Source organism: Anomaloglossus baeobatrachus, chromosome 2 (genome assembly GCF_048569485.1).
Source record: "Anomaloglossus baeobatrachus isolate aAnoBae1 chromosome 2, aAnoBae1.hap1, whole genome shotgun sequence".
NCBI classification, from domain to species: domain Eukaryota; kingdom Metazoa; phylum Chordata; class Amphibia; order Anura; family Aromobatidae; genus Anomaloglossus; species Anomaloglossus baeobatrachus.
In genome coordinates this window covers 327,931,846-327,958,941 of record NC_134354.1, presented here as the reverse complement: position 1 = coordinate 327,958,941, position 27,096 = coordinate 327,931,846, and the positions used below count along the sequence as shown (strand labels likewise).

At 45.3% G+C, this 27,096-nt stretch overlaps 1 protein-coding gene across 5 annotated transcripts in view; it reads left to right on the top strand.

Moving 5' to 3' along the window:
- DHDDS (dehydrodolichyl diphosphate synthase subunit) overlaps positions 1–26,322 on the top strand; it is a 178,596-nt gene extending 152,274 nt beyond the window's left edge. For 2 of the 5 annotated variants that reach the window (XM_075333890.1, XM_075333891.1), the window contains one exon: positions 25,401–26,316. In XM_075333890.1, the coding sequence (XP_075190005.1) occupies positions 25,401–25,634 (234 nt within the window). In that variant the 3' untranslated portion in view covers positions 25,635–26,316. Of the gene's footprint in view, positions 1–25,400 lie in introns of all 5 variants that reach the window. The other 3 variants (XM_075333894.1, XM_075333893.1, XM_075333892.1) reach the window with 3 other exon arrangements.
- Positions 26,323–27,096: the final 774 nt, after the last annotated feature.

Below are 27,096 nucleotides of genomic sequence, written 5' to 3'. Positions count from 1 at the left end.
CCCTCACATGACCATATTGACTGAAAAATAAAAAAGTTACGTCTCTCAGAAAAAGAATGGCGAAAAAAAAAACGGAAAGCGAAAAATCGGCCGGTCGTGAAAGGGTTAAAGCCCTGTGGCATACCGGTCCCCAGCTCAAATATCCACCTACTCTCTCTTGCAAGCACTTTTTTATGAAAATCTCCCCCTCTCAATGTTTTTTTTACATGCTCTATGCCCATAAAAGAAAAACCGCGTAAATCCCCATTGTGTTTTTTTGAAAAATGTCGGGATACTACTGATGCACCAACCATTGGCAAATTGCTAGCATCTGAAAGATGTTTGCGGATTCTGGTTTTAAGGGGGTTCATCGTGCAGCCTACATATTGCATGCGGCATATATTGCAGTTAATCAAATAAACTACATTCTCCGTATTACAGTTTATAAAAGAACGAACATTAAACTGTTTTTCATTGGAAATAGATGTAAATATTTTAGACTTATTAGCAAAACCGCAGCACTTGAAAATATTAGCACCGCATTTAAAAAATCCTATTGTTTTTAACCAGTTGCTAGGGGAGATTTTGTCTGGATCTTTGAACATGCTAGGTGATAATAATGTAGCTAAAGGCCCCGTCACACTAAGCAACATCGCTAGCAACATCGCTGCTAACGAACAACTTTTGTGACATTGCTAGCGATGTTGCTGTGTGTGACATCCAGCAACAACCTGGCCCCTGCTGTGAGGTCGTTGGTTGTTGCTGAATGTCCTGGGCCATTTTTTAGTTGTTGCTGTCCTGCTGTGAAGCACAGATCGCTGTGTGTGACAGCGAGACAGCAACAACTAAATGTGCAGGCAGCAGGAGCCGGCTTCTGCAGAGGCTGGTAACCAATGTAAACATCGGGTAACCAAGAAGCCCTGTCCTTGGTTACCCGATATTTACCTTTGATACCAGCCTCCCCCGCTCTCACTGCCTGTGCTGCCGGCTCCTGCTCTGTGCACATGTAGCTAGCTGCAGGACACATCGGATTAATTAACCTGATGTGTGCTGTAAGTAGGAGAGCAGGGAGCCAGCGCTAAGCATTGTGCGCTGCTCCCTGCTCTGTGCACATGTAGCTGCAGCACAGATCAGGTAATTAACCCGATGTGTGCTGTACTAGGAGAGCAAGGAGCTGGGGGCTGGTCACTGGTTGCTGGTGAGCTCACCAGCAACTCGTGTAGCGACGCTCCAGCGATCCCTGCCAGGTCAGGTTGCTGGTGGGATCGCTGGAGCATCGCAGTGTGACATCTCACCAGCAACCTCCTAGCAACTTACCAGCGATCCCTATCGTTGTTGGGATCGCTGGTAAGTTGCTTAGTGTGACGGTACCTTAAGGTTGGGGCTCTTTTTGCCACAAAGGCAATATCATTATTTTCCACAATGTTTTTCAAAATATTATTCTGAGATAATAACGGAAGATATTTTCTTATAATTTTAACAATAGAATTAAACTGAGGACTATAGTTGGTGCTGAAAACTACCCCAGATTTTTTGGAGTCAAACTGTCTTTTTTTCTTAGTAGAATCCAACAGCTTAACCCTATCAATGCCTGCTATTTTTTTCTTGGCTCTCTCCAAAGACCAGTTGGGATACCCCCTTTTTTTAAATTTTTTCTTTTATGGGCATAGAGCATGTAAAAAAAACATTGAGAGGGGGAGATTTTCATAAAAAAGTGCTTGCAAGAGAGAGTAGGTGGATATTTGAGCTGGGGACCCGTATGCCACAGGGCTTTAACAATCGTATGGATATCATTATGCACTATTGATACATTGTTGCATTATATGCCGCTGGCTATTACTACTGTGTTAGGCTTTTGTATCACTTTAAAAAGAATTTTATGGTCAGGTTATTGGATTTTCTGATTGTATTTTTCTCCAAAATGTTGAATCCTTTTTTTATAACTCTTATGCATGCTGTATATTGATCAATATGCGGATAGCTTATATGTTTGATTTGCTTTTCTAGCACATGTTTTTAAATCTCTCACACATGTTTGTAATTACCCTGATGGGAGTGAGATGTATATAAGGTTCTATGTTTGGAAAGCAGATCAGATTCTGGACCGTGAAGAAGGCGGATTTTACCGCTAAAACGCGTAGTCCTATCTGCGCTATTTTCCTGCGATAATGCTGTTCTGAATTGCTTGGACCATTATATTTTAATGAATTTATGAATAAAAAGAAGGAAGAAATTTTTTAACAGCATCCCGGACTGCTCACGTTATTGCTGGACTCTGCCTTGTTGTTGTTCATATATATATAAATATAATATATATATATATATATATATATATATATATATATATATAAAAGGGTGGCCCGATTCTAACGCATCGGGTATTCTAGAATTTACGTATTGTGTAGTTAATGTATGATTTTTGTTATATATATATATATATATATATATATATATATATATATATATATATATATATATAGATGTTGTTGTGTGTAGTTGCCAAGTGTTTGTGTAGGGCGCTGTAAATGTTTTGGGTGTTGTCTGGGTGGGGGGGCGTGTTGCGTTGTTTGTGGAGCGCTGTGTGTCTGCAGTGTTGTCTGTGTGTGGTGCTGTGTGTTGCGCGGTTTGTGTGTGTGTGGGGGGTGCGTGTGTGTGTTTTGGGGGGAGGTATGTTTTGTGCAATGTGTGTGTTGCGCGGTATGTGCATATATTTGTGTGTGCCGCGGTGTTTGTGTGTTGTGTGTGTGCAGCATTGTCTGTGTGTGTATGTCTGTGTAGGGCGGTGTTTGTGGTTCCCAGTGTGTGTGTGGTGTGTTGTGTGTGTGTGTGTGTGTGTGTTTTGGGGGGAGGTGTGCACTCCCCATCATGCTCCATCCCCCATGCTGCGCACCCCCCATCGTGTTTAATCCCCCATTCTGGGCACCCCCCATCGTGGTCCACCCCCCATGCTGCACCCCCCATCGTGCTCCATCCCCCATGCTGCGCACCCCCCTCTCTCGTGCTCCATCCCCCATGCTGCGCACCCCCCATCGTGCTCCATCCCCCATGCTGCGCACCCCCCCTCGTGCTCCATCCCCCATGCTGCGCACCCCCCATCATGCTCCATCCCCCATGCTGCGCACCCCCAATCGTGTTTAATCCCCCATTCTGGGCACCCCCCATCGTGGTCCACCCCCCATGCTGCACCCCCCATCGTGCTCCATCCCACATGCTGCGCACCCCCCTCTCGTGCTCCATCCCCCATGCTGCGCACCCCCCATCGTGCTCCATCCCCCATGCTGCGCACCCCCCCTCGTGCTCCATCCCCCATGCTGCGCACCCCCCATCGTGCTCCATCCCCCATGCTGCGCACCCCCCCCTCGTGCTCCATCCCCCATGCTGCGCATCCCCCATCTTGCTCCATTCCCCATGCTGCGCACTTCCCATCGTGTTTCATCCCCCATGCTGCGCACCCCCCCCTCGTGCTCCATCCCCCATGCTGCGCACCCCCCATCTTGCTCCATTCCCCATGCTGCGCACTTCCCATCGTGTTTCATCCCCCCATTCTGGGCACCCCCCATCGTGGTCCACCCCCCATGCTGCACTCCCCATCGTGCTCCATCCCCCATGCTGCGAACCCCTCAGAGAGGAGTATCATAGGAGGATTATAATAGGAGGAGTATAATGGGAGGAGTAGTCCTGGGGAAAGAGGAGTTGTCCTGGGGGAGAGGTGTACAGGTGCCCAACATGTGCGGGGGGCGTGGCCGAGCGGGCATAGTGTGAGGGGGGCGTGGCCGAGCGGGCATTGGTGTGAGGGGGCGTGGCCGAGCGGGCATAGTGTGAGGGGGCGTGGCCGAGCGGGTATAGTGTGAGGGGGCGTGGCCGAGCGGGCATAGTGTGAGGGGGCGTGGCCAAGCAGGCATAGTGTGAGGGGGCGTGGCCGAGTGGTCATAGTGTGAGGAAGGCGTGGCCGAGCGGGCATAGTGTGAGGGGGCGTGGCCGAGCGGGCATAGTGTGAGGGGGTGTGGCCTAGCGAGCATAGTGTGAGGGGGCGTGGCCTAGCGGGCAGCATCGCGTGCGGGAGACGTGGCCTAGCAGGCAGCATCGTGTGGGGGCGTGGCCTAGCAGGTATAATGGGGGCGGGGCCAGGCCGAGCGGCCAATCCGTGTGGGGGGCGGAGCCAGGCCGAGCCCAGCGGCCAATCTGACGGTTGTCACTGTAAGGACACAATTTTGGAGCAAGACAGACAGACAGAATAAGGCAATTATATTTATAGACTAGAAGGTGGCCCGATTCTAACGCATCGGGTATTCTAGAATTTACGTATTGTGTAGTTAATGTATGATTTTTGTTATATATATATATAGATGTTGTTGTGTGTAGTTGCCAAGTGTTTGTGTAGGGCGCTGTAAATGTTCTGCGTGTTGTCTGGGTGTGTGGGGGGGTGAGAGCAGTGTTGTTTGTGTGTTGCGTTGTGTGTTGGATTGTTTGTGGAGCGTTGTGTGTGTGTGGTGCTGTGTGTGTTGCACGGTGTGTGTGTGTGTGTGGGATGCGTGTGTGTGTTTTGGGGGGAGGTATGTTTTGTGCAATGTGTGTGTTATGCGGTATGTGCATATATTTGTGTGTGCGGCGTTGTCTGTGTGGGTGTCTGTGTAGGGCGGTGTTTGTGGTTCCCAGTGTGTGTGTGGTGTGTTCTGCGGTGTGTGTGTTTTGGGGGGAGGTGTGCACCCCCCATCGTGGTCCACCCCCCATGCTGCACCCCCCATCGTGCTCCATCCCCCATGCTGCGCACCCCCCCATCGTACTCCACCCCCCATGCTGCATCCCCCATCGTGCTCCATCCCCCATGCTGCGCACCCCCCCATCGTGCTCCATCCCCCATGCTGCGCACCCCCCATCGTGCTCCATCCCCCATGCTGCGCAACCCCCATCGTGCTCCATCCCCCATGCTGCGCACCCCCCCATCGTGCTCCATCCCCCATGCTGGGCACCCCCCCATCGTGCTCCATCCCCCATGCTGCGCACCCCCCATCGTGCTCCATCCCCCATGCTGCGCAACCCCCATCGTGCTCCATCCGCCATGCTGCGCACCCCCCATCGTGTTTCATCCCCCCATTCTGGGCACCCCTCATCGTGGTCCACCCCCCATCGTGCTCCATCCCCCATGCTGCACTCCCCATCGTGCTCCATCCCCCATGCTGCGCACCCCCCATCGTGCTCCATCCCCCATGCTGCGCACCCCCCATCGTGCTCCATCCCCCATGCTGCACCCCCCATCGTGCTCCATCCCCCATGCTGCACTCCCCATCGTGCTCCATCCCCCATGCTGCGCACCCCCCATCGTGCTCCATCCCCCATGCTGCGCACCCCCCATCGTGTTTCATCCCCCCATTCTGGGCACCCCCCCCATCGTGGTCCACCCCCCATGCTGCACCCCCCATCGTGCTCCATCCCCCATGCTGCACCGCCCATCGTGCTGCACCCCCCATCGTGCTCCATCCCCCATGCTGCACGCCCCATCATGCTCTATTCCCCCATGCTGCACACTCCCCATCGTGCTCCATCCCCCATGCTGCACCCCCCATCGTGCTCCATCCCCCATGCTGCACTCCCCATCGTGCTCCATCCCCCATGCTGCGAACCCCTCAGAGAGGAGTATAATAGGAGGATTATAATAGGAGTATAATGGGAGGAGTAGTCCTGGGGAAAGAGGAATATAATGGGAGAAGTTGTCCTGGGGGGAGGTGTACAGGTGCCCAACGTGTGCGGGGGGCGTGGCCGAGCGGGCATAGTGTGAGGGAGGCGTGGCCAAGCGGGCATAGTGTGATGGAGGCGTGGCCGAGCGGGCAAAGTGTGAGGGAGACGTGGCCGAGCGGGCATAGTGTGAGGGGGCGTGGCCGAGGGGGCGTGGCCGAGGGGGCATAGTGTGAGGGGGCGTGGCCGAGGGGGCATAGTGTGAGGGGGCGTGGCCGAGGGGGGCATAGTGTGAGGGGGCGTGGCCGAGGGGGCATAGTGTGAGGGGGCGTGGCCGAGGGGGCATAGTGTGAGGGGGCGTGGCCGAGGGGGCATAGTGTGAGGGGGCGTGGCCGAGGGGGGCATAGTGTGAGGGGGCGTGGCCGAGGGGGGCATAGTGTGAGGGGGCGTGGCCGAGGGGGGCATAGTGTGAGGGGGCGTGGCCGAGGGGGGCATAGTGTGAGGGGGCTTGGCCGAGGGGCATAGTGTGAGGGGGTGTGGCCGAGCGGGCATAGTGTGAGGGGGCGTGGCCGAGCGGGCATCGCGTGCGGGGGCGTGGCCTAGCGGGCATCGTGTGCGGGGCCGGGCCTAGCCAAACGGTTAATCCATGCGAGGGGCGGGACCAGGCCGAGACGAGCGGCCAATCCATGTGGCCTAGCGGGCATCGCATGCGGGGGGCATGGCCTAGCGGGCATCGCGTGAGGGGGGCGTGGCCTAGCGGGCATCGTGTGTGGGGGGCGGGCCTGGCCAAACGGTTAATCCATGCGGGGGACGGGGCCAGGCCGAGCCGAGCGGAGCGGCCAATCCGACGGTTGTCACTGTAAGGGCACTGTCACGGTGACACAATTGTGGAGCAAGATAGACAGACAGAATAAGTCAATTATATATATATAGAGATATATATATATATATTATATATATATCTATAGATAGATGTGTATACTGTATAGATATGTATGTGTATGTATGTGTATATATAATATATATTATATATATCGATCTAATATATAAAGATGTGTGTGTGTGTGTGTATATGTATGTATGTGTGTATGTCCACTAAAGGAATCCGCACTGTCGCATTTACAATCACAAAATTTTGCACAGCCGCCTCATGTGACTCGGAACGTCATAGACTATATTTTGAGGGGGAAATTTAACCCTGCACTTTAGCTACAGGTCATTAATAGGAGCTCTGATTGGTTGCTGTAGGCTACAAAGGACATTGGTCATGGCATTTTGTGCCTTGTTTTTTCAATAACAATCAGTAAAATTCATATATTTTATTCATTTATATAAATAGTACAAACATTAATAATGCAATTGTGTAGAATATGAGGTAGTTTGGCGAGGACACAAAAGAGGGGGTTTATTTCAGAAAGATAGGCACTAGAAATACAGACACATATGGCTTGTACACTGGCCAAAAAGGCTCCTAACATATTCAATAGTGTCACTCTGATATGCACCTAAGGCCCAGTCACACACAACGACTTACCAGCGATCCCGAAAACGATGCGACCTGATAGGGATCGCTGCTAAGTCGCTGGGAGGTCACTGGTGAGATGTCACACAGTCAGACCTTACCAACGATGCAGGAACGATACAGGTCGCTGTAGCGACCTGTATAACGATCTCAGCAGTTACTGTGACCCTGTCACACAGTGTCAAACAGAGCGATGTGTCCTGCCCAGCAGGACATCGCCTTTGAAGAAAATGGCCAATTCAGCAAGGACTAGAGATTTCACAGCAGGGGCCTGATCGCTGGTAGGTGTCACACATAACGATATCGCTAACGGGATCGCTACTGCGTCACACCGTCACGAAAACGTGACTCAGCAGCGATCTCGCTAGCGATCTCGTTATGTGTGACGGTACCTTTATATAACAAGAATAGTCAGGTCAATGGACAATGTTCCAAACTGGATTAAATGGCAAGGTTATTTGCAAAGAGACTTGCACAGTGTAGATCAAATGCTAATACATGCAAGGAGAAAATAATCCCATTATACGTCTGGAGCATTGAAATCCCTGTGCTGGACATGTTATCAAAGGTGTCAGAAATTTACATACAATCAAGTCTGCATATCAGAGGGACAAGGTGGTAAAAAAGAGCCTATGTGAGAGAAAAGGGATATTACCCATAGTAACACTGTGCCACTGAATCCCCACGCTTCCCTGACGCCGTTTTCGCTGAATGCTTTTTCGAAGGGAAATAGTGTGTGCAAAAACCAGAAGTCTATTTATACAGAGTGAGTCTCCAGGTGTTCAAACATTGCCGCACCTTTTGGCGCATGCGCCGCGGCTTTCCACAGCAGATAAACCTCTCGGGCCATCTCAGCATAGGGGCGGGACGGAAGAAAACTTCCGATGACGTCAATGGTCCCACCCCCTGCCGCCTAGATGCCGTCCAGGACACCTGGTGTTAGGAGGAGCACAGGGCATGCGTAACTCTGGTGCGGCCATAATACAAATGGGCAGTGGTGTGGGCAAAGAGGAAAACAGTAAAAGTACATAATATAGAAGCCATCACATAAGTATATACAGTACATATTACGATCCATCCCCTGAATATATCAAAATCTTTGTTCATCAAGAGGATCGATGTGGGGGTGGTCCATATCTATTTTCCATATATCCCTATGCCATCATGTATGATTCAATTCTGATCTCAGACAGATCCACGTATATATGATAACTCCACTCCAAGAATGTTATATATAAGACAGCCGTATATTGGATTCTCACTCCTCCAATGTATGCAATGTGAAAAATGATAAAAACATGGAAACGATAAAGAGAAGAAATATAGAAAAAAATGAAATTAAAAACAATATAAAAACAATTTGGTCGCCAAATTTAATACTAACTGCATCAAAATCTCATAGGAAGCATGCGAAAGAAAGCTTTTCATCCAGGCCCGAAGGGGCCATGGTATTTAAATCAACGATCCAGCGACACTCAAGCTGCGACAGAGATTTTTTAAGTTGTCCGCCTCGGATGCTGCATCTCACATAGTCGATGCCAAAGGCTCTATATCCTTGAGGGTCACAATTATGGCGCAGCTTGAAATGTCACGGGATGGTCCGTAGGCTTGCTGGGTCATCACATTCCGAGGCCGCGGAGATGTCCTGTACATGTTCGCGAATACGCACACGTAATTCGCGCGATGTTAAGCCAACGTATAATAGATTACATGGGCACGATGCAAGATAAATAACGTGATTGGTGGTACACGTTATATATTTTTTTATCTGAAATTGTATATCCCCCGTACTCTATGTAAATGATGTTGCTCGAATAATATTGCTGTACCTACAGGACACACAAGACCCACATGGGAAGCACCCAACTCATTGTTGGGTATTCCCAAATGGTCTGGGAATTTTTGCCACATAATGGCTCCTCACGAGGAGATCCTTCAAATTACGAGATCTTCTCGCCGTGAGGAGTGGCCGTTCAGGTAAAATTTGTTTCAGAACTGGGTCAGTCAGGAGAACCGGCCAATGTTTGGTCATGATCTCCCTCATTCTGTCCCATTGATTGAGCGTTGAGATAAATCTCACTAGTGGACATTGGTCTTCCATCTTATTCTGATAGAACAGCAATTGTGTGCGTGGGGTTTTTTTTGCTCTAAAATAGCCCCTCTTAATATTGCGTTGGCTGTAACCACGTGTCTCAAAGTGGTCCCAAAGTTCCCTGGCCTGATGTTCAAAACGTTCATTCGTGGAACAGATCCTCTTCATGCGCAAGAATTGGCCCACTGGTATGGCACGGATTGTTGCGTTTGTATGGGCAGAGTTGGCATGCAGAAGAGAGTTGACCGACGTTTTTTTTTTTCGGAAAATGTCAGTCACTATTGCTCCATCATCCTGCACAATCCTAACGTCCAAAAAAAATCAATCTGGTGGGGGGTCGTATTTATACGTTAAATGTATATTAAGGCTGTTGTCATTAAGTTCTTTGAAACAGTCCTGCAACAGCTCAGTCGACCCCTGCCAGATGACGAGCATGTCGTCTATATACCTGTACCTGCACTGCGCATGGGACGCGGTGAGCGAGCCACGCTGAAGACCTCCCTCTCCCAAAGATAGAGGAAGAGGCCCGCATTCGAAGGCGCGCACGCCGCGCCCATCGCAGTACCCCATCGCTGTAAGAAAAAATCAATCCTTGAAAGTTAAAGAAATTGTGGTGCAGAATGTGTTCCAATAGCTCCATGATTAGAGCCTGCATCTCCTTATCGATGCTAGTCATGCCCAAAAAGAATTTTGTTGCTCGCAAACCATCCGAATGGTTGATGCTTGAGTACAATGCCTCTACATCCGCCGTAACCAAAATCATGTTTTTACCCAGTGTCAGGCCATCCAAGCGCTTCAGGGCGTCCGTAGTATCTCTGATATAGGAGGGCAAGGTCTCTACAAGTGGATGTAAGTAGTATTCAATAAACTTGCAGAAAGGATCACATACCGTATTTTTCGGAGCATAAGACGCACTTTCTTTCCCCCATATGTTGGGGGAAAGTAGGGGATGAGTCTTATGGTCTGAATATAGCGCTGCGGCCAGGAATGAGGGTGCTGCGGTGGAGTGGGTCATCGGCGGCACGAGCAGGCTACAGCAGCGCCTGCCGTGACCACGTGGGCCCGCTCATTACATATGCACGCCCATCCTCCCGCCCATCATCTCTCAGCGCTGAAGCTAGCGCTGACAGGTGGACGGAATGATGGGCGGGGGGTGTGCGCATAGTAAACAGCCGGCCGTGATCACCCCTGGCAACTACAGCCTGGAGTGATCATGTGTGGCTGTATTCACTGCCCCCCGCGCATCATCATCAGCGCGGGGGGCAGTGAATCAGTACACTCTCACCGACAACGATCCCTGCAGCACACGATCTCCTGTCTGTCGGCCAGCTGATCTGTGTAGCGAGCGGTGAGCACAGAGATGACATCATCCCTGTGCGCGCTCTCCACACACATCAGCCGGCAGACAGGAGGACATTGCGATGCTGCAGGGGAACGGCTCCACACAGGTCAGCGCCGGGGGCAGCTGGATCAGTACACTCACCCATCACCGTTCCCCTGCAGCACCGCGATCTCCTCCTGTCTGCCGGCCAGCTGATCTGTGTAGCGAGCGGTGAGCACAGCGATTACATCATCGCTGTGCGCGCCGCTAGTCACACAGGTCATCTGACCGGCAGACAGCAGGATGAGCGATGCTGCAGGGAACAGTGACTGCTCCACAGAGGTCAACATGCTGCTGCCGCCACAGACAGGGGGAGGAGCGATGCTGCATGGAGCGAGGAAAGGTGAATATAAACGTTTATTTTTTTGTGTGATACAGGATACATGCCATATAGAAGGATGGGGCCACTTAGCAGGATGGATGGGTCCATATAGCAGGATGGATGGGGGTATATAGCAGGATGGATGAGGGTATATAGCAGGATAAGGGCATATACCAGGATGACAGTATATATCAGGATGGGGAGGATATAGCAGGATGGGGGTATATAGCAGGATGCCAGTATATAGCAGGATAAGAGTATATACCAGGATGGGGTACATATACAAGGCAGGAGGATCATTACCAGGGTGGGGTACCTTAGCAGAGAATTTGGGGACATTACCCCCATAACAGTGTAGGCAGCAGATCCTCGCCCCATAACTGTGTCATGACCACATTTTTGCTTAAAATTTTATTTTCCTCCTCTAAAACCAGGGTGCATCTTATGGTCCGGTGCGTCTTTTATAGTCCGAAAAATACGTTAGTCCTCCCATACCAGAGACAATCGGACGTCCTGGAGGTTCCACTGGGTCCTTATGCACCTTTAGGAGAAGGTAGAAGGTAGGGAAAACAGGCTCCTTAGTCATAAGGCCCTTGAAAATCTTTTAGGGATGATGGCTTTATCAAAAGCTCTTTCCAGGATAACAGATAATTCCTCCGAAAATTTCATGAGGGAATTAGATTATAATGTACTATATGATTCTCTATCACGGAGCTGCCTAAATACCTCTTTTTTTATATAGTGTGACTGGCCACACTAACACATTACCCCCTTTGTCCGCAGATTTAAATACCACATCTTCCATTGCCTGTAGTTGTATAATGGCTCGTTGATGTTGATATGTTAAATTATCGTTAGTACCAAATAGTGGGGGGTTTTAAAATTCTCTTGTTACCAGTCTGTTGTAGATCTCTACCTGCGGACAAAGGGCGAAAGATGGAAAAGTAGTGGACTTAAGGCCCCGTTACACGCTACGATATATCTTATCGATATGCCTTCGGGGTCACGTCGTTAGTGACGCACATCCGGCATCGTTTGACATATCCTAGCGTGTGACAGCTACGAGCGACTGTGAACAAGCAAAAATACTCACCTTATCGTTGCTCGTTGACACGTCACTCAATTTAAAAAAATCGATCGTCCTTCTGCGCGCCGGTTGTTCATTGTTCCCGAGGCAGGACACATCGCTCCGTATGACACCCCGGGAACGATGAACTGAAGCTTACCTGCGTCCCGCCGGCAATGCAGAAGGAAGGAGGTGGGCGGGATGTTATGTCCCACTCATCTCCGCCCCTCCGCTTCTATTGGGTGGCCGCTGTGTGACATCACTGTGACGCCGAACGTCTCTTCCCCTTCAGGAAGAGGATATTCGCCGCCCACAGCGAGGTCGTTCGGGAGATAAGTACGTGTGACGGGGGTTACCGACTTTGTGCGACACAGGCAACAAATTGCCCATAACGCACAAACGATGGGGGCGGGTGCAATCGCATATGCGAACGCACGATAAATCGACGCGTGTAACTGGCCCTTTAGGTACAACTGTGGAGGGAAAATTACCTGCAGTGCTGGAATGGCTTTCTTGTTCTAATGCCTCTAAGATAGAAATTGCCAGGCGTTCAGTTTCGGAGTTCAGATCCAAGTCATCAAACCGTTTGGAATGAAGTTTTTTCAAAATCATTTTCCGAGAGAATAGATTTAAATCCTTTAGTGCTGTGAAAAAACAAAAGTTATTTGGGACAAAAGAAAGTCCTAATTTCAGTCAATATGTAATTCGATAGGTTTATTACCTCCAAATTACTAGATTTGGGTCTCTTATCCAACTGCTGGCTGGCAGGCACCCCCATCTTTTTAGCCTTTTTATCTTCATGATTCCGAAGGACTCTTGTATTTCCCAGTCTTTCAGATACTCTATGTTGGGCATTATTTGTCCCTACATATTATTCCTCTTCAACTGAAGATGATGATGTCATCGAGTTTGACCGGGTAATAGATGGTGTTTTTTTTACGTGAGCCATATTTACCCCACTTGTACACCTTTATTGCTTTTCAGGTCATTCAAGTCCCGCTGGAATTACTTTGTTTTCGTAGCCATTACATCCTTTTCCTATTTTAGAAATTCGCGTTCTAAATCGCTATCTAGTTTAGCTAAAGCCCCAGTTGACAAAGAGGTATTAATTTGCCCGTGGAGGACTCCAATTTCTATATCTAATTCTATTAAGGTGTTCTCGTTAATCTGTATCAGGATTTTCATGAAACCCCTTGAATAGGTAGAGGCAAGGTCCTCCGATCTCCCCCTGACACCCTCATCCACCACAGGGAAAGAGGGGAAGACCTGCACTGTTAGTCCCATGGGTATCAGATTCCTAGTCAAATATCGTTCTAAGAAGCACTTATTCCACCAAACACGCGTCTTCCTATTCAGTAAGTTCTTAAATTTATAAATCAATTCCTGAGATGCGTCAGTATTTGAACTGGTTGGCACACTACAATCCTCCCCAAACACCTCATCCAACTTGGTGAGCCACGTGTTCACACGGGCACCATGGTTCATGTTTCCTAAGAAACAAGCTATGAAAAATCACAGAATAATTAGTATGTATGTGAGTATGTCCACTAAATGATTCCGCACTGTCGCATTTACAATCACAAAATTTTGCACAGCCGCCTCGTGACTCAGTGAACATCATAGACTATATTTCGAGGGGAAAATTTAACCCTGCGCTTTAGCTACAGGTCATTAATAGGAGCTCTGATTAGTTGCTGTAGGCTACAAAGGACATTGTTAATCACAAGAAAAAGGAACAAACCGGACCGCATTATTTCATCACCGGGTCACTCCCATCATACACATTAGAAACCAAGAAAAGAGAAATTGGGAGTTTCTATGACCCATCATTAGTTGCAACAGTATAAATATAACACATGCTCAAACTGTTTAATAATTTAATTATTTTTATTTGTCACAAAATTCTAAAAACAGTTCATTATATTAGACAACTGATTGCAAAAATCAGAGACCATAATTTTATACATAGTCAAAAAATGACAGGTGAATGTGTGGACACTGTAAAAAGCCCAAAATGGAAGGGAAACCGGATAATAGAGCAAATACTGACCCAAATAGTACAGGTGTAAGAAAATAGATACGTGTTATAAACGTATCTGGAGCACAAGCTCAATTATACATATATGCAGTGGAATAAAATCCAAATCAAAGCTATTCAGCACTAGGGGCACTAGGTGGCGCTCAAGCTGAAATAACCACGCCAGTCTGCCCGTGCGTTCAGCAAAAATTCAGACCGCACAGTGCTCCAGACTCACCCATATTAAGTAATGTGATGCTCAATCACCGGGTCCCTTCACTCGCCCGACGTACGTTTCGAGGTAGATCTTCTTCGGGGGCCCCCGAAGAAGATCTACCTCGAAACGTACGTCGGGCGAGTGAAGGGACCCGGTGATTGAGCATCACATTACTTAATATGGGTGAGTCTGGAGCACTGTGCGGTCTGAATTTTTGCTGAACGCACGGGCAGACTGGAGTGGTTATTTGAGCTTGAGCGCCACCTAGTGCCCCTAGTGCTGAATAGCTTTGATTTGGATTTTATTCCACTGCATATATGTATAATTGAGCTTGTGCTCCAGATACGTTTATAACACGTATCTATTTTCTTACACCTGTACTATTTGGGTCAGTGTTTGCTCTATTATCCGGTTTCCCTTCCATTTTGGGCTTTTTACAGTGTCCACACATTCATCTGTCATTTTTTGACTATGTATAAAATTATGGTCTCTGATTTTTGCAATCAGTTGTCTAATATAATGAACTGTTTTTAGAATTTTGTGACAAATAAAAATAATTAAATTATTAAACAGTTTGAGCATGTGTTATATTTATACTGTTGCAACTAATGATGGGTCATAGAAACTCCCAATTTCTCTTTTCTTGGTTTCTAAAGGATATTGTTAGTATAAGAAGCTTGTGTGTGAGGTAATATGATATTGGTGGAGAGACGGATAGAGAGAGAGAGAGAGACAGACACACACTTAGATTGAGACGAAGAGAGAGAATGCGGAAACAGCAGCGACCCTGTGTACGGACAGCGATCACTGAGGGGTCTATGTGCCAGTCCACAAGAAGCAGGTAAGAGGACACCGCAGGAACGAAGGACGAGTGAGAATAGCGTGTGTGTGTGCATCATTATGTGTGTGTGTGTGTGTGTGTGTGTGTGTGTGTGTGTGTGAACAACGACACAATATTGGACAAGAAGGGACCACAATGAGGACATTACTAAAGGATGGGCACATTACTACAAGGGCAATATGGGCACATTACTACAGGGGGCAATGTGGGCACATTACTACAGGGGGCAATGTGGGCGCATTACTACAGGGGGCAATGTGGGCGCATTATTACAGGGGACAATATGGGCACATTACTACAGATGACAATGTGGGCACATATAATGTAGTAATGTGCCCATCCCTGTCCCCATAATATAGTAATGTGCCCATCTTATAGTAATGTGCCCCATTCTTGTGCCCATTCTGTAGTATTGTGCCCATCCTATAGTAATGTGTCCCATCCTTATGCCCATCTTGTAGTATTGTACTGCAGAGTCTTTGAGACCACTGCACTATGGAATGTGTGGGAGGGTGCAGGAGAAGGGTGGGCGGGGACACCGACGCACTGTACCCGCCCATCAGCGCTGCAAAATGAAGTCGGCTGTGTTGCTCGTCAATAAGGTCTTGCCCCTGTCAACGTGACATCACAGGAAGCAGAAAAATCCCGGCAGGAGCGGTCACATGACCGCTCTGAGCCGGGGGAGAAGGGATGACAGCAGCGCAAGTAGTTGCTATCTACTTACCTGCCCCTTTGTACCCAAATAGTGAAATGACAAAAAAAAGGCAAAATAATCCAGATAACCCCATGGAAATATTAAGTAAAAAAAAAAGCAAAACAAATGAAATTTTAAAAACATATTACCCAATTAAACAAACTATTAGATACAGAAAAATAATTTGCAGTTTAGTCCTAAAAAATGAAATGTACATTAGGATGATGAAATCCTTTTTTTCCAAAATCTACAAAACCACAAATATGACATAACTTTGATATTTTCAAAAAGAAAAACTGGAACCAAAGCAATAGGATAGAATTAAACCACACGAAAATGGAGATAAAAGGGTTAGTGTATCAAGAGCAAGAACTTATCCAATACTCTATGCTGGAGTATTATAGACGACAGCAGACCCTATCATTTATGTAAAGGATTCCTTTTCAAATACAGTTGAAACCAGAAGTTTACATACACTATCTATGATCGTAAGACCTATTACATTCTTGATTCTGATAGGGAACTTCCCCTTCTGATAGATGCATGTGAAGGTATCCCTATATGTGCAGCATTTATTATTATTTTTGTATTGCACTAAACACTATTTATTATGTTGCTTCTTAGTATAATCAAATTTTTTTCCTGATCATCACTTGGCATAATTTATTTGAACTTAATTATCACAGCTTGCTATTTACAGTGCTGGCTAAAAATATTGGCACCCCTGCAATTTTATCATATAATACTTAGTTCTTCTTGAAAATGATTGCAATCACAAATTCTTTGGTATTATCTTCATTTATTTTGCTTGCAATGAAAAAACACAAAAGAGAATGAAACAAAAATAAAATCATTGATCATTTCACACAAAACTCCAAAAATGGGCCAGACAAAAGTATTGGCACCCTTAGCCTAATACTTGGTTGCACAACGTTTAGCTAAAATAACTGCGAACAACCGCTTCCGGTAACCATCAATGAGTTTCTTACAATGCTCTGCTGGAATTTTAGACCATTCTTCTTTGGCAAACTGCTCCAGGTCCCTGAGATTTGAAGGGTGCCTTCTCCAAACTGCCATTTTGAGATCTCTCCACAGGTGTTCTATGGGATTCAGGTCTGGACTCATTGATGGCCACTTTAGTAGTCTCCAGTGCTTTCTATCAAACCATTTTCTAGTGCTTTTTGAAGTGTGTTTTGGGTCATTGTCCTGCTGGAAGACCCATGACCTCTGAGGAATACCGAGCTTTCTCACACTGGGCCCTACATTATGCTGCAAAATTTGTTGGTAGTCTTCAGACTTCATAATGCCATGCACACGGTCAAGCAATCCAGTGCCAGAGGCAGCAAAGCAACCCCAAAACATCAGGGAACCTCCACCATGTTTGACTGTAGGGACCGTGTTCTTTTCTTTGAATGCCTCTTTTTTTTTTTCTGTAAACTCTATGTTGATGGCTTTTCCCAAAATGTTCTCTGGTCAGATGAAAGTAGAGCTTTCTTCCAAAACGGTTTAGGCTTTCTCAGGTAAGTTTTGGCAAACTCCAGCCTGGCTTTTTTATGTGTCTGGGTAAGAAGTGGGGTCTTCCTGGGTATCCTACCATAGAGTCCCTTTTCATTCAGACGCCGACGGATCGTACGGGTTGACACTGTTGTACCCTCGGACTGAAGGGCAGCTTGAACTTGTTTGGATGTTAGTCAAGGTTCTTTATCCACCATCCGCACAATCTTGCGTTGAAATCTCTCGGCAATTTTTCTTTTCCTTCTACATCTAGGGAGGTTAGCCACAGTGCCATGGGCTTTAAAGTTCTTGATGACACTGCGCACCGTAGACACAGGAACTTTCAGGTCTTTGGAGATGGACTTGTAGCCTTGAGATTGCTCATGCTTCCTCACAATTTGGATTATCAAGTCCTCAGACAGTTCTTTGGTCTTCTTTCTTTTGTCCATGCTCAATATGGTACACACAAGGACACAGGACAGAGGTTAAGTCAACTTTAATCCATGTCAACTGGCTGCAAGTGTGATTTAGTTATTGCCAACACCTGTTAGGTGCCACAGGTAAGTTACAGGTGCTGTTAATTACACAAATTAGAGAAGCATCACATGATTTTTCAAACTGTGCCAATACTTTTGTCCACCCCCTTTTTTATGTTTGGTGTTGAATTATATCCAATTTGGCTTTGACAATTTTTTTTTTCCATTGCAATCACAAATTTGTCTTCAATCATTTTTAAGAAGAAACTGAGTATTATCTGACAGAATTGCAGGGCTGCCAATACTTTTGGCCAGCACTGTATCATTTTTATATATATATGTATATATTTTATTTATTTTTTTCAGTTTATCCAAATTCAGTTTTGTGTTTTTTCATTTGAAATAATTATTGTGACTTGAATTGCACTAAGCACTTTGCAGTATCTAATTTATTCACAAGGATACTCATTTGTATTTATTTTTTGTACCGTATACAAATGTTTGAAGTGTATTAATTTTTTACTTATTTATTGTCAGAATGTTTACAGGTATGAATTCCAGACCCTTTGTACCATCTGTATTTATTATGCTGCCTCTTTATGTAATTCTAGTGATTATTTAATAAAGATTGTATTCATTTTTTGAGATTTCCAAAAATTTCTTTGGTTTATACTTTTGTTTGTTTTTGGAATAACATTACATAAACCCCTTTTTTGGATTATTCTCAATTGAAACAATGAGAGAAGCAGAAAACTAAGCAGTTGGCACATGATTGTTTATCTGCAAATTACATATAGATCATTAATGTGAGTGCAGAGACTGATGAAACAGCCAAATCCTAATACTACATTACAATAATGTTGCTTGTGTGCTAGCCCGGCCACGTCACTGCTACTGTGTTTCACCGAATATAAGCCCTAGCAGGAATTTTCGGCGTAAGACATCAATGCGTTCCACTGCAGGTCCTCACTTTCCACTGCACTGCATCCAAGGTTCCCCTGCCGGCCGAAAGCAATCGTTTTTGCCAGATGTGGTGAGTGTGTGTGTGCGCGCAAACTGATGGGTTTGTGTAGAAAAAACAAAAAGCCAGCACCAAATGTGCACTACAGCACTAAACATTCCAAACTGTGCTTATTATAAAAAATGTTTTGAGATTTTTGGCAAAAAATTGCAATTTCTTGAGCTGCTTCGCCACGTCATGGCAAATCTCATTTGAAGCAGTCCTACACTAAAATATTTTTATAAAATGTGCCATACGGCCTCACATATGAATAGTAGAACTGCTCTTAGCAGCACTCACCTGGTCTATTTCAATCCCGTACCCATGACTGAGTCATGGCTGTGGGCGGGACAGGTCCAAGCAAATGCTGCATGAAGTAAATAGCCTGTGGACAAAGCCTGATGACTTAATGTGAACAGTCACCAACCGCCAAAATCCAGACAGATGGAATACATCCCAAATTGGGGTGCATAGCAAGGTGGAGGTCAACCACCGACCAATTCAATGAAGAAAAAACAAAAAGCCAGCACCAAATGTGCACTACAGCACTAAACATTCCAAACTGTACTTATTATAAAAAATGTTTTGAGATTTTTGGCAAAAAATTGCAATTTCTTGAGCTGCTTCGCCACGTCACGGCAAATCTCATTTGAAGCAGTCCTACACTAAAATATTTTTATAAAATGTGCCATACGGCCTCACATATGAATAGTAGAACTGCTCTTAGCAGCACTCACCTGGTCTATTTCAATCCCGTACCCATGACTGAGTCATGGCTGTGGGCGGGACAGGTCCAAGCAAATGCTGCATGAAGTAAATAGCCTGTGGACAAAGCCTGATGACTTAATGTGAACAGTCACCAACCGCCAAAATCCAGACAGATGGAATACATCCCAAATTGGGGTGCATAGCAAGGTGGAGGTCAACCACCGACCAATTCAATGAAGAAAAAACAAAAAGCCAGCACCAAATGTGCACTACAGCACTAAACATTCCAAACTGTACTTATTATAAAAAATGTTTTGAGATTTTTGGCAAAAAATTGCAATTTCTTGAGCTGCTTCGCCACGTCACGGCAAATCTCATTTGAAGCAGTCCTACACTAAAATATTTTTATAAAATGTGCCATACGGCCTCACATATGAATAGTAGAACTGCTCTTAGCAGCACTCACCTGGTCTATTTCAATCCCGTACCCATGACTGAGTCATGGCTGTGGGCGGGACAGGTCCAAGCAAATGCTGCATGAAGTAAATAGCCTGTGGACAAAGCCTGATGACTTAATGTGAACAGTCACCAACCGCCAAAATCCAGACAGATGGAATACATCCCAAATTGGGGTGCATAGCAAGGTGGAGGTCAACCACCGACCAATTCAATGAAGAAAAAACAAAAAGCCAGCACCAAATGTGCACTACAGCACTAAACATTCCAAACTGTACTTATTATAAAAAATGTTTTGAGATTTTTGGCAAAAAATTGCAATTTCTTGAGCTGCTTCGCCACGTCACGGCAAATCTCATTTGAAGCAGTCCTACACTAAAATATTTTTATAAAATGTGCCATACGGCCTCACATATGAATAGTAGAACTGCTCTTAGCAGCACTCACCTGGTCTATTTCAATCCCGTACCCATGACTGAGTCATGGCTGTGGGCGGGACAGGTCCAAGCAAATGCTGCATGAAGTAAATAGCCTGTGGACAAAGCCTGATGACTTAATGTGAACAGTCACCAACCGCCAAAGTCCAGACAGATGGAATACATCCCAAATTGGGGTGCATAGCAAGGTGGAGGTCAACCACCGACCAATTCAATGAAGAAAAAACAAAAAGCCAGCACCAAATGTGCACTACAGCACTAAACATTCCAAACTGTACTTATTATAAAAAATGTTTTGAGATTTTTGGCAAAAAATTGCAATTTCTTGAGCTGCTTCGCCACGTCACGGCAAATCTCATTTGAAGCAGTCCTACACTAAAATATTTTTATAAAATGTGCCATACGGCCTCACATATGAATAGTAGAACTGCTCTTAGCAGCACTCACCTGGTCTATTTCAATCCCGTACCCATGACTGAGTCATGGCTGTGGGCGGGACAGGTCCAAGCAAATGCTGCATGAAGTAAATAGCCTGTGGACAAAGCCTGATGACTTAATGTGAACAGTCACCAACCGCCAAAATCCAGACAGATGGAATACATCCCAAATTGGGGTGCATAGCAAGGTGGAGGTCAACCACCGACCAATTCAATGAAGAAAAAACAAAAAGCCAGCACCAAATGTGCACTACAGCACTAAACATTCCAAACTGTACTTATTATAAAAAATGTTTTGAGATTTTTGGCAAAAAATTGCAATTTCTTGAGCTGCTTCGCCACGTCACGGCAAATCTCATTTGAAGCAGTCCTACACTAAAATATTTTTATAAAATGTGCCATACGGCCTCACATATGAATAGTAGAACTGCTCTTAGCAGCACTCACCTGGTCTATTTCAATCCCGTACCCATGACTGAGTCATGGCTGTGGGCGGGACAGGTCCAAGCAAATGCTGCATGAAGTAAATAGCCTGTGGACAAAGCCTGATGACTTAATGTGAACAGTCACCAACCGCCAAAATCCAGACAGATGGAATACATCCCAAATTGGGGTGCATAGCAAGGTGGAGGTCAACCACCGACCAATTCAATGAAGAAAAAACAAAAAGCCAGCACCAAATGTGCACTACAGCACTAAACATTCCAAACTGTACTTATTATAAAAAATGTTTTGAGATTTTTGGCAAAAAATTGCAATTTCTTGAGCTGCTTCGCCACGTCACGGCAAATCTCATTTGAAGCAGTCCTACACTAAAATATTTTTATAAAATGTGCCATACGGCCTCACATATGAATAGTAGAACTGCTCTTAGCAGCACTCACCTGGTCTATTTCAATCCCGTACCCATGACTGAGTCATGGCTGTGGGCGGGACAGGTCCAAGCAAATGCTGCATGAAGTAAATAGCCTGTGGACAAAGCCTGATGACTTAATGTGAACAGTCACCAACCGCCAAAATCCAGACAGATGGAATACATCCCAAATTGGGGTGCATAGCAAGGTGGAGGTCAACCACCGACCAATTCAATGAAGAAAAAACAAAAAGCCAGCACCAAATGTGCACTACAGCACTAAACATTCCAAACTGTACTTATTATAAAAAATGTTTTGAGATTTTTGGCAAAAAATTGCAATTTCTTGAGCTGCTTCGCCACGTCACGGCAAATCTCATTTGAAGCAGTCCTACACTAAAATATTTTTATAAAATGTGCCATACGGCCTCACATATGAATAGTAGAACTGCTCTTAGCAGCACTCACCTGGTCTATTTCAATCCCGTACCCATGACTGAGTCATGGCTGTGGGCGGGACAGGTCCAAGCAAATGCTGCATGAAGTAAATAGCCTGTGGACAAAGCCTGATGACTTAATGTGAACAGTCACCAACCGCCAAAATCCAGACAGATGGAATACATCCCAAATTGGGGTGCATAGCAAGGTGGAGGTCAACCACCGACCAATTCAATGAAGAAAAAACAAAAAGCCAGCACCAAATGTGCACTACAGCACTAAACATTCCAAACTGTACTTATTATAAAAAATGTTTTGAGATTTTTGGCAAAAAATTGCAATTTCTTGAGCTGCTTCGCCACGTCACGGCAAATCTCATTTGAAGCAGTCCTACACTAAAATATTTTTATAAAATGTGCCATACGGCCTCACATATGAATAGTAGAACTGCTCTTAGCAGCACTCACCTGGTCTATTTCAATCCCGTACCCATGACTGAGTCATGGCTGTGGGCGGGACAGGTCCAAGCAAATGCTGCATGAAGTAAATAGCCTGTGGACAAAGCCTGATGACTTAATGTGAACAGTCACCAACCGCCAAAATCCAGACAGATGGAATACATCCCAAATTGGGGTGCATAGCAAGGTGGAGGTCAACCACCGACCAATTCAATGAAGAAAAAACAAAAAGCCAGCACCAAATGTGCACTACAGCACTAAACATTCCAAACTGTACTTATTATAAAAAATGTTTTGAGATTTTTGGCAAAAAATTGCAATTTCTTGAGCTGCTTCGCCACGTCACGGCAAATCTCATTTGAAGCAGTCCTACACTAAAATATTTTTATAAAATGTGCCATACGGCCTCACATATGAATAGTAGAACTGCTCTTAGCAGCACTCACCTGGTCTATTTCAATCCCGTACCCATGACTGAGTCATGGCTGTGGGCGGGACAGGTCCAAGCAAATGCTGCATGAAGTAAATAGCCTGTGGACAAAGCCTGATGACTTAATGTGAACAGTCACCAACCGCCAAAATCCAGACAGATGGAATACATCCCAAATTGGGGTGCATAGCAAGGTGGAGGTCAACCACCGACCAATTCAATGAAGAAAAAACAAAAAGCCAGCACCAAATGTGCACTACAGCACTAAACATTCCAAACTGTACTTATTATAAAAAATGTTTTGAGATTTTTGGCAAAAAATTGCAATTTCTTGAGCTGCTTCGCCACGTCACGGCAAATCTCAAAATTTTTAAAATAAGTACAGTTTGGAATGTTTAGTGCTGTAGTGCACATTTGGTGCTGCTTTTTGTTTTTTCTTCATTGAATTGGTCGGTGGTTGACCTCCACCTTGCTTTGCACCCCAATTTGGGATGTATTCCATCTGTCTAGATTTTGGCGGTTGGTGACTGTTCACATTAAGTCATCAGGCTTTGTCCACAGGCTATTTACTTCATGCAGCATTTGCTTGGACCTGTCCCGCCCACAGCCATGACTCAGTCATGGGTACGGGATTGAAATAGACCAGGTGAGTGCTGCTAAGAACAGTTCTACTATTCATATGTGAGGCCGTATGGCACATTTTATAAAAATATTTTAGTGTAGGACTGCTTCAAATGAGATTTGCCGTGACGTGGCGAAGCAGCTCAAGAAATTGCAATTTTTTGCCAAAAATCTCAAAATTTTTAAAATAAGTACAGTTTGGAATGTTTAGTGCTGTAGTGCACATTTGGTGCTGCTTTTTGTTTTTTCTGATGGGTTTGTGTGTAGGAGTATGTTTATGCAAACTGATGTATGTGAGTGTCGGCCAGAAGCAGAGGAGGACCACGTGGAGCACACCAACTGGGAGCGCCCACTGATGATTGCAGGAGGACCTGGAAGCGACACAGATGTCCGGAGTCTTGTAAATATGATGCTCCGGGGAAGTGGGGTCTGCTTTTATGGGCGGTGGAATTTACCTCCAACCATGTTTGCCCAAGAATAAGCCATGCTCCAAAAATCAGCCTTAGTGCATTTTTTCTGACCAAAAAATAATATAAGACAGTGTCTTATTTTCAGGAAAACACAGTAGCAGACTCTGATGCACAGTGCGCATCTATGTCTGCTAAAGCAACGGCTGTCACGCAGCGCGCCAAAGAAGAGACAGGCAATGCTGCACAGTTACTGGAGGAAAGGCCTGGGGGGGCATTTGCTCCGGTGACTCTCCCCCAGCCCAGTCCGCCCCTAGGTGCTTGGCAGATGAAAGATATATAAAATTCATTATAAATACAAATCTCTTAATAAACTTGTATAGGTTAAGGTAAACTCCACATGGTGTACCCAATCGTGATGGTCCCTACCTATAGTGAATCGCCTCACTATGTTTTAGTCAGGCTTCAATATGGACAGGCAGAGCAGGGCTAGCGCCTGGCTGTGTTTCACACCTGCCTGTAAAAGGTTGAGTGGACAGTAGAGGTGCACAGCCCAGGTGGATGAGGGGCACACCCTTTAATGTACCAAATACACAAAACTAAAGCAAAACCAAAGACAAGGGCCAGTACACCTGCTGATATAAGTGTATTGTGCAGGTACACATGTACGCTGTAACTAGGACAACGCCTTCATTTCTAAATAATACCTACACTCTCCTTAAGTGCTGACCCTGTTCCAGCGGTGTCGGCAATGCCTTTCCGGTGATCTAGTGACATCATGTCACCCAATCCCTGCAGCCGTTCAGTAATAATAAAATAATAATATTAATATTATAGCGCCACTTATTCCATGGTGCTTTACATTTGAAAAGGAGTACACTTAGTAGGGACAAGTACAATAATTATAAACAATACAAGGTAGACAGGTACAGGAGGAAAACGGATCCTGCCCACGTGCGCTCACAGTCTACAAGGGATGGGTGAGGATACAGTAGGTGAGGGTAGAGATAGTCGTGTGGTGCTTTATCAGACTGAGGGTTACTGCAGATTGTAGGCTTACAATACGCTACCTTACCAATCTTTTCACTTTCCTGGTCCCCCTCAAAAGTCGCTGTTTACCTGTTTTCTGCAATGTCATTGATTGAACATGTCACTGCTGCCAATCACTGGTTGCAACAGTAATCTTAGTTTTGTTGACACATCTGTGTAAAGATAGTGACTGAATTCATATCATTATTGGATCCCAGTAGACAGAAACCAGAAGGGTCTAGGAAATCATCAACGGTGCAATGGCTTTGGGTTGCTAATATGCTAGTAAGCTCTTTAAGTTCCTTTGTTTCTGTTTCTGTTTCTTCTACTAAAGATTATTTTCTACCCACAGAAGTCCAGAGAGCTGTATAGTAAGGAGCGATCCAGGCTGCAAAATGATACTGACGATACTTGGGTACAGATGAATATACATCGTTTAGAGTTCCGTGATGAAGAGGAGAAGTCTAAGGTTTTTCAGAGGCTAATGTTTCAGTGCCGAACAGAGAGAGAAAATAGAACACAAAACTTTTTAAAAGAACTGGAAAAGAAAAGAGAGTGCTTTCTACAATCACTCTGTACACATTAAATTGGAGTGAATGTAGTTCTTGAGCATGGCTTCACATTTTCTTGTTCAAGTATTCTAAACCAGGCATATTCTGATAATTTCTTTAATCAAGTTAGCCAATGGACGTGTAATGGGAATTTATTTACGTTTTTCCACAAATGCAAATTTTGAACACATGGCTTTTTGATTACTTTTCTCACATACGGTCTTGAAAAATACTGTAACATCAAATACAAAAAGTCCTTAAAGGACATCACTATTATTGAAACATAGTGCTTTCCAGCTAATGAATCTCCATATGTTGGAAATATACAACTTCCAACATTCCATTACAGAATGTAGTTACTGAAGCTATCCTGGGTGCTGTCATTTCACAACACTTGGATGGCCACGAGTTAAGTACACAGAACAAAATACACAGTCTGTGATATTTTTTTCCCCTGGTTCTGTTGCATCACCTATTAAAATTTAATTGATTAATAGGAAAATCAGACATGTTTCTCACTAATTTGAGATGAATGGAGTCTTAATCTGGAGAACAATTTGCTGCAACAGATCCTCGTGATTCAGCTGGCATTATTAGTTGGTTCAAATTTATCTTATAGCAAAAACTGAAAGGTATTAAAAACAATTAAGCTATATGCATACTGTTTGTGTTTTTGCTTTTGTAAGCCTTCAAAAATGACGAGTATTCTAGTGGAAAGTATTTGAGGAAACACTCCTTCTTTGGGGAGTTTTTAGTTCTCTGAAGCCATTTTGGAAGAGGTTTTTTTACTGAAGAATTTCCTACAGCCTTTTAATTGATTAGTTTGGAGTAGATTTTATAAAGAGCCGCTTCAAAAAAAGTGAAACTTACTTGCTTTTTTCCATACCAGGCATTTATCAAAACCTACTTTGGAACAAAACTCAAATTTCTGAATACATGAACAGCAAAGTATTTACCACCGAAATGAATAGGAAATGTTTCAATAGTTTATTTTTTAACCTCTCCTCAACATTGGAAATGCTGGTACTTGTAAATGGATGTATCAGTACGTCTAAGTGATTGTCCAGGAACAGGAGCTGTGCTTCATGTGATCATTGCAGAAACCCTGTTTACAAACGAGCTCCTGCAGCAATAGCCAAGGCCAAAATTTCACTCCAAGAGATTGACAGCAGTATTAAACAGGTTAACAGCCGCAGGCAGAGCTCTGCTCCACCCACGCCTGTTGGAGGCACATGATGGCTGATTGTCAGCCGTCGTCTGCTGGAAAAGATGCTTGCTCAGCAAGCCCGGATCAAAGTTATGGACTCAACCTTTGACTGACATGTAGGTCGTAAACTGTTTAAAGTCATTATTGACTTTTAGGATTGCCACATACATTAAAGGCCACGTCTCACTAAGCGACATCGCTAGCGATATCGCTGCTGAGTCACGGTTTTTGTGACGCAACAGCGATCTTGCTAGCGATGTCGCTGTGTGTGACATCCAGCAACGACCTGG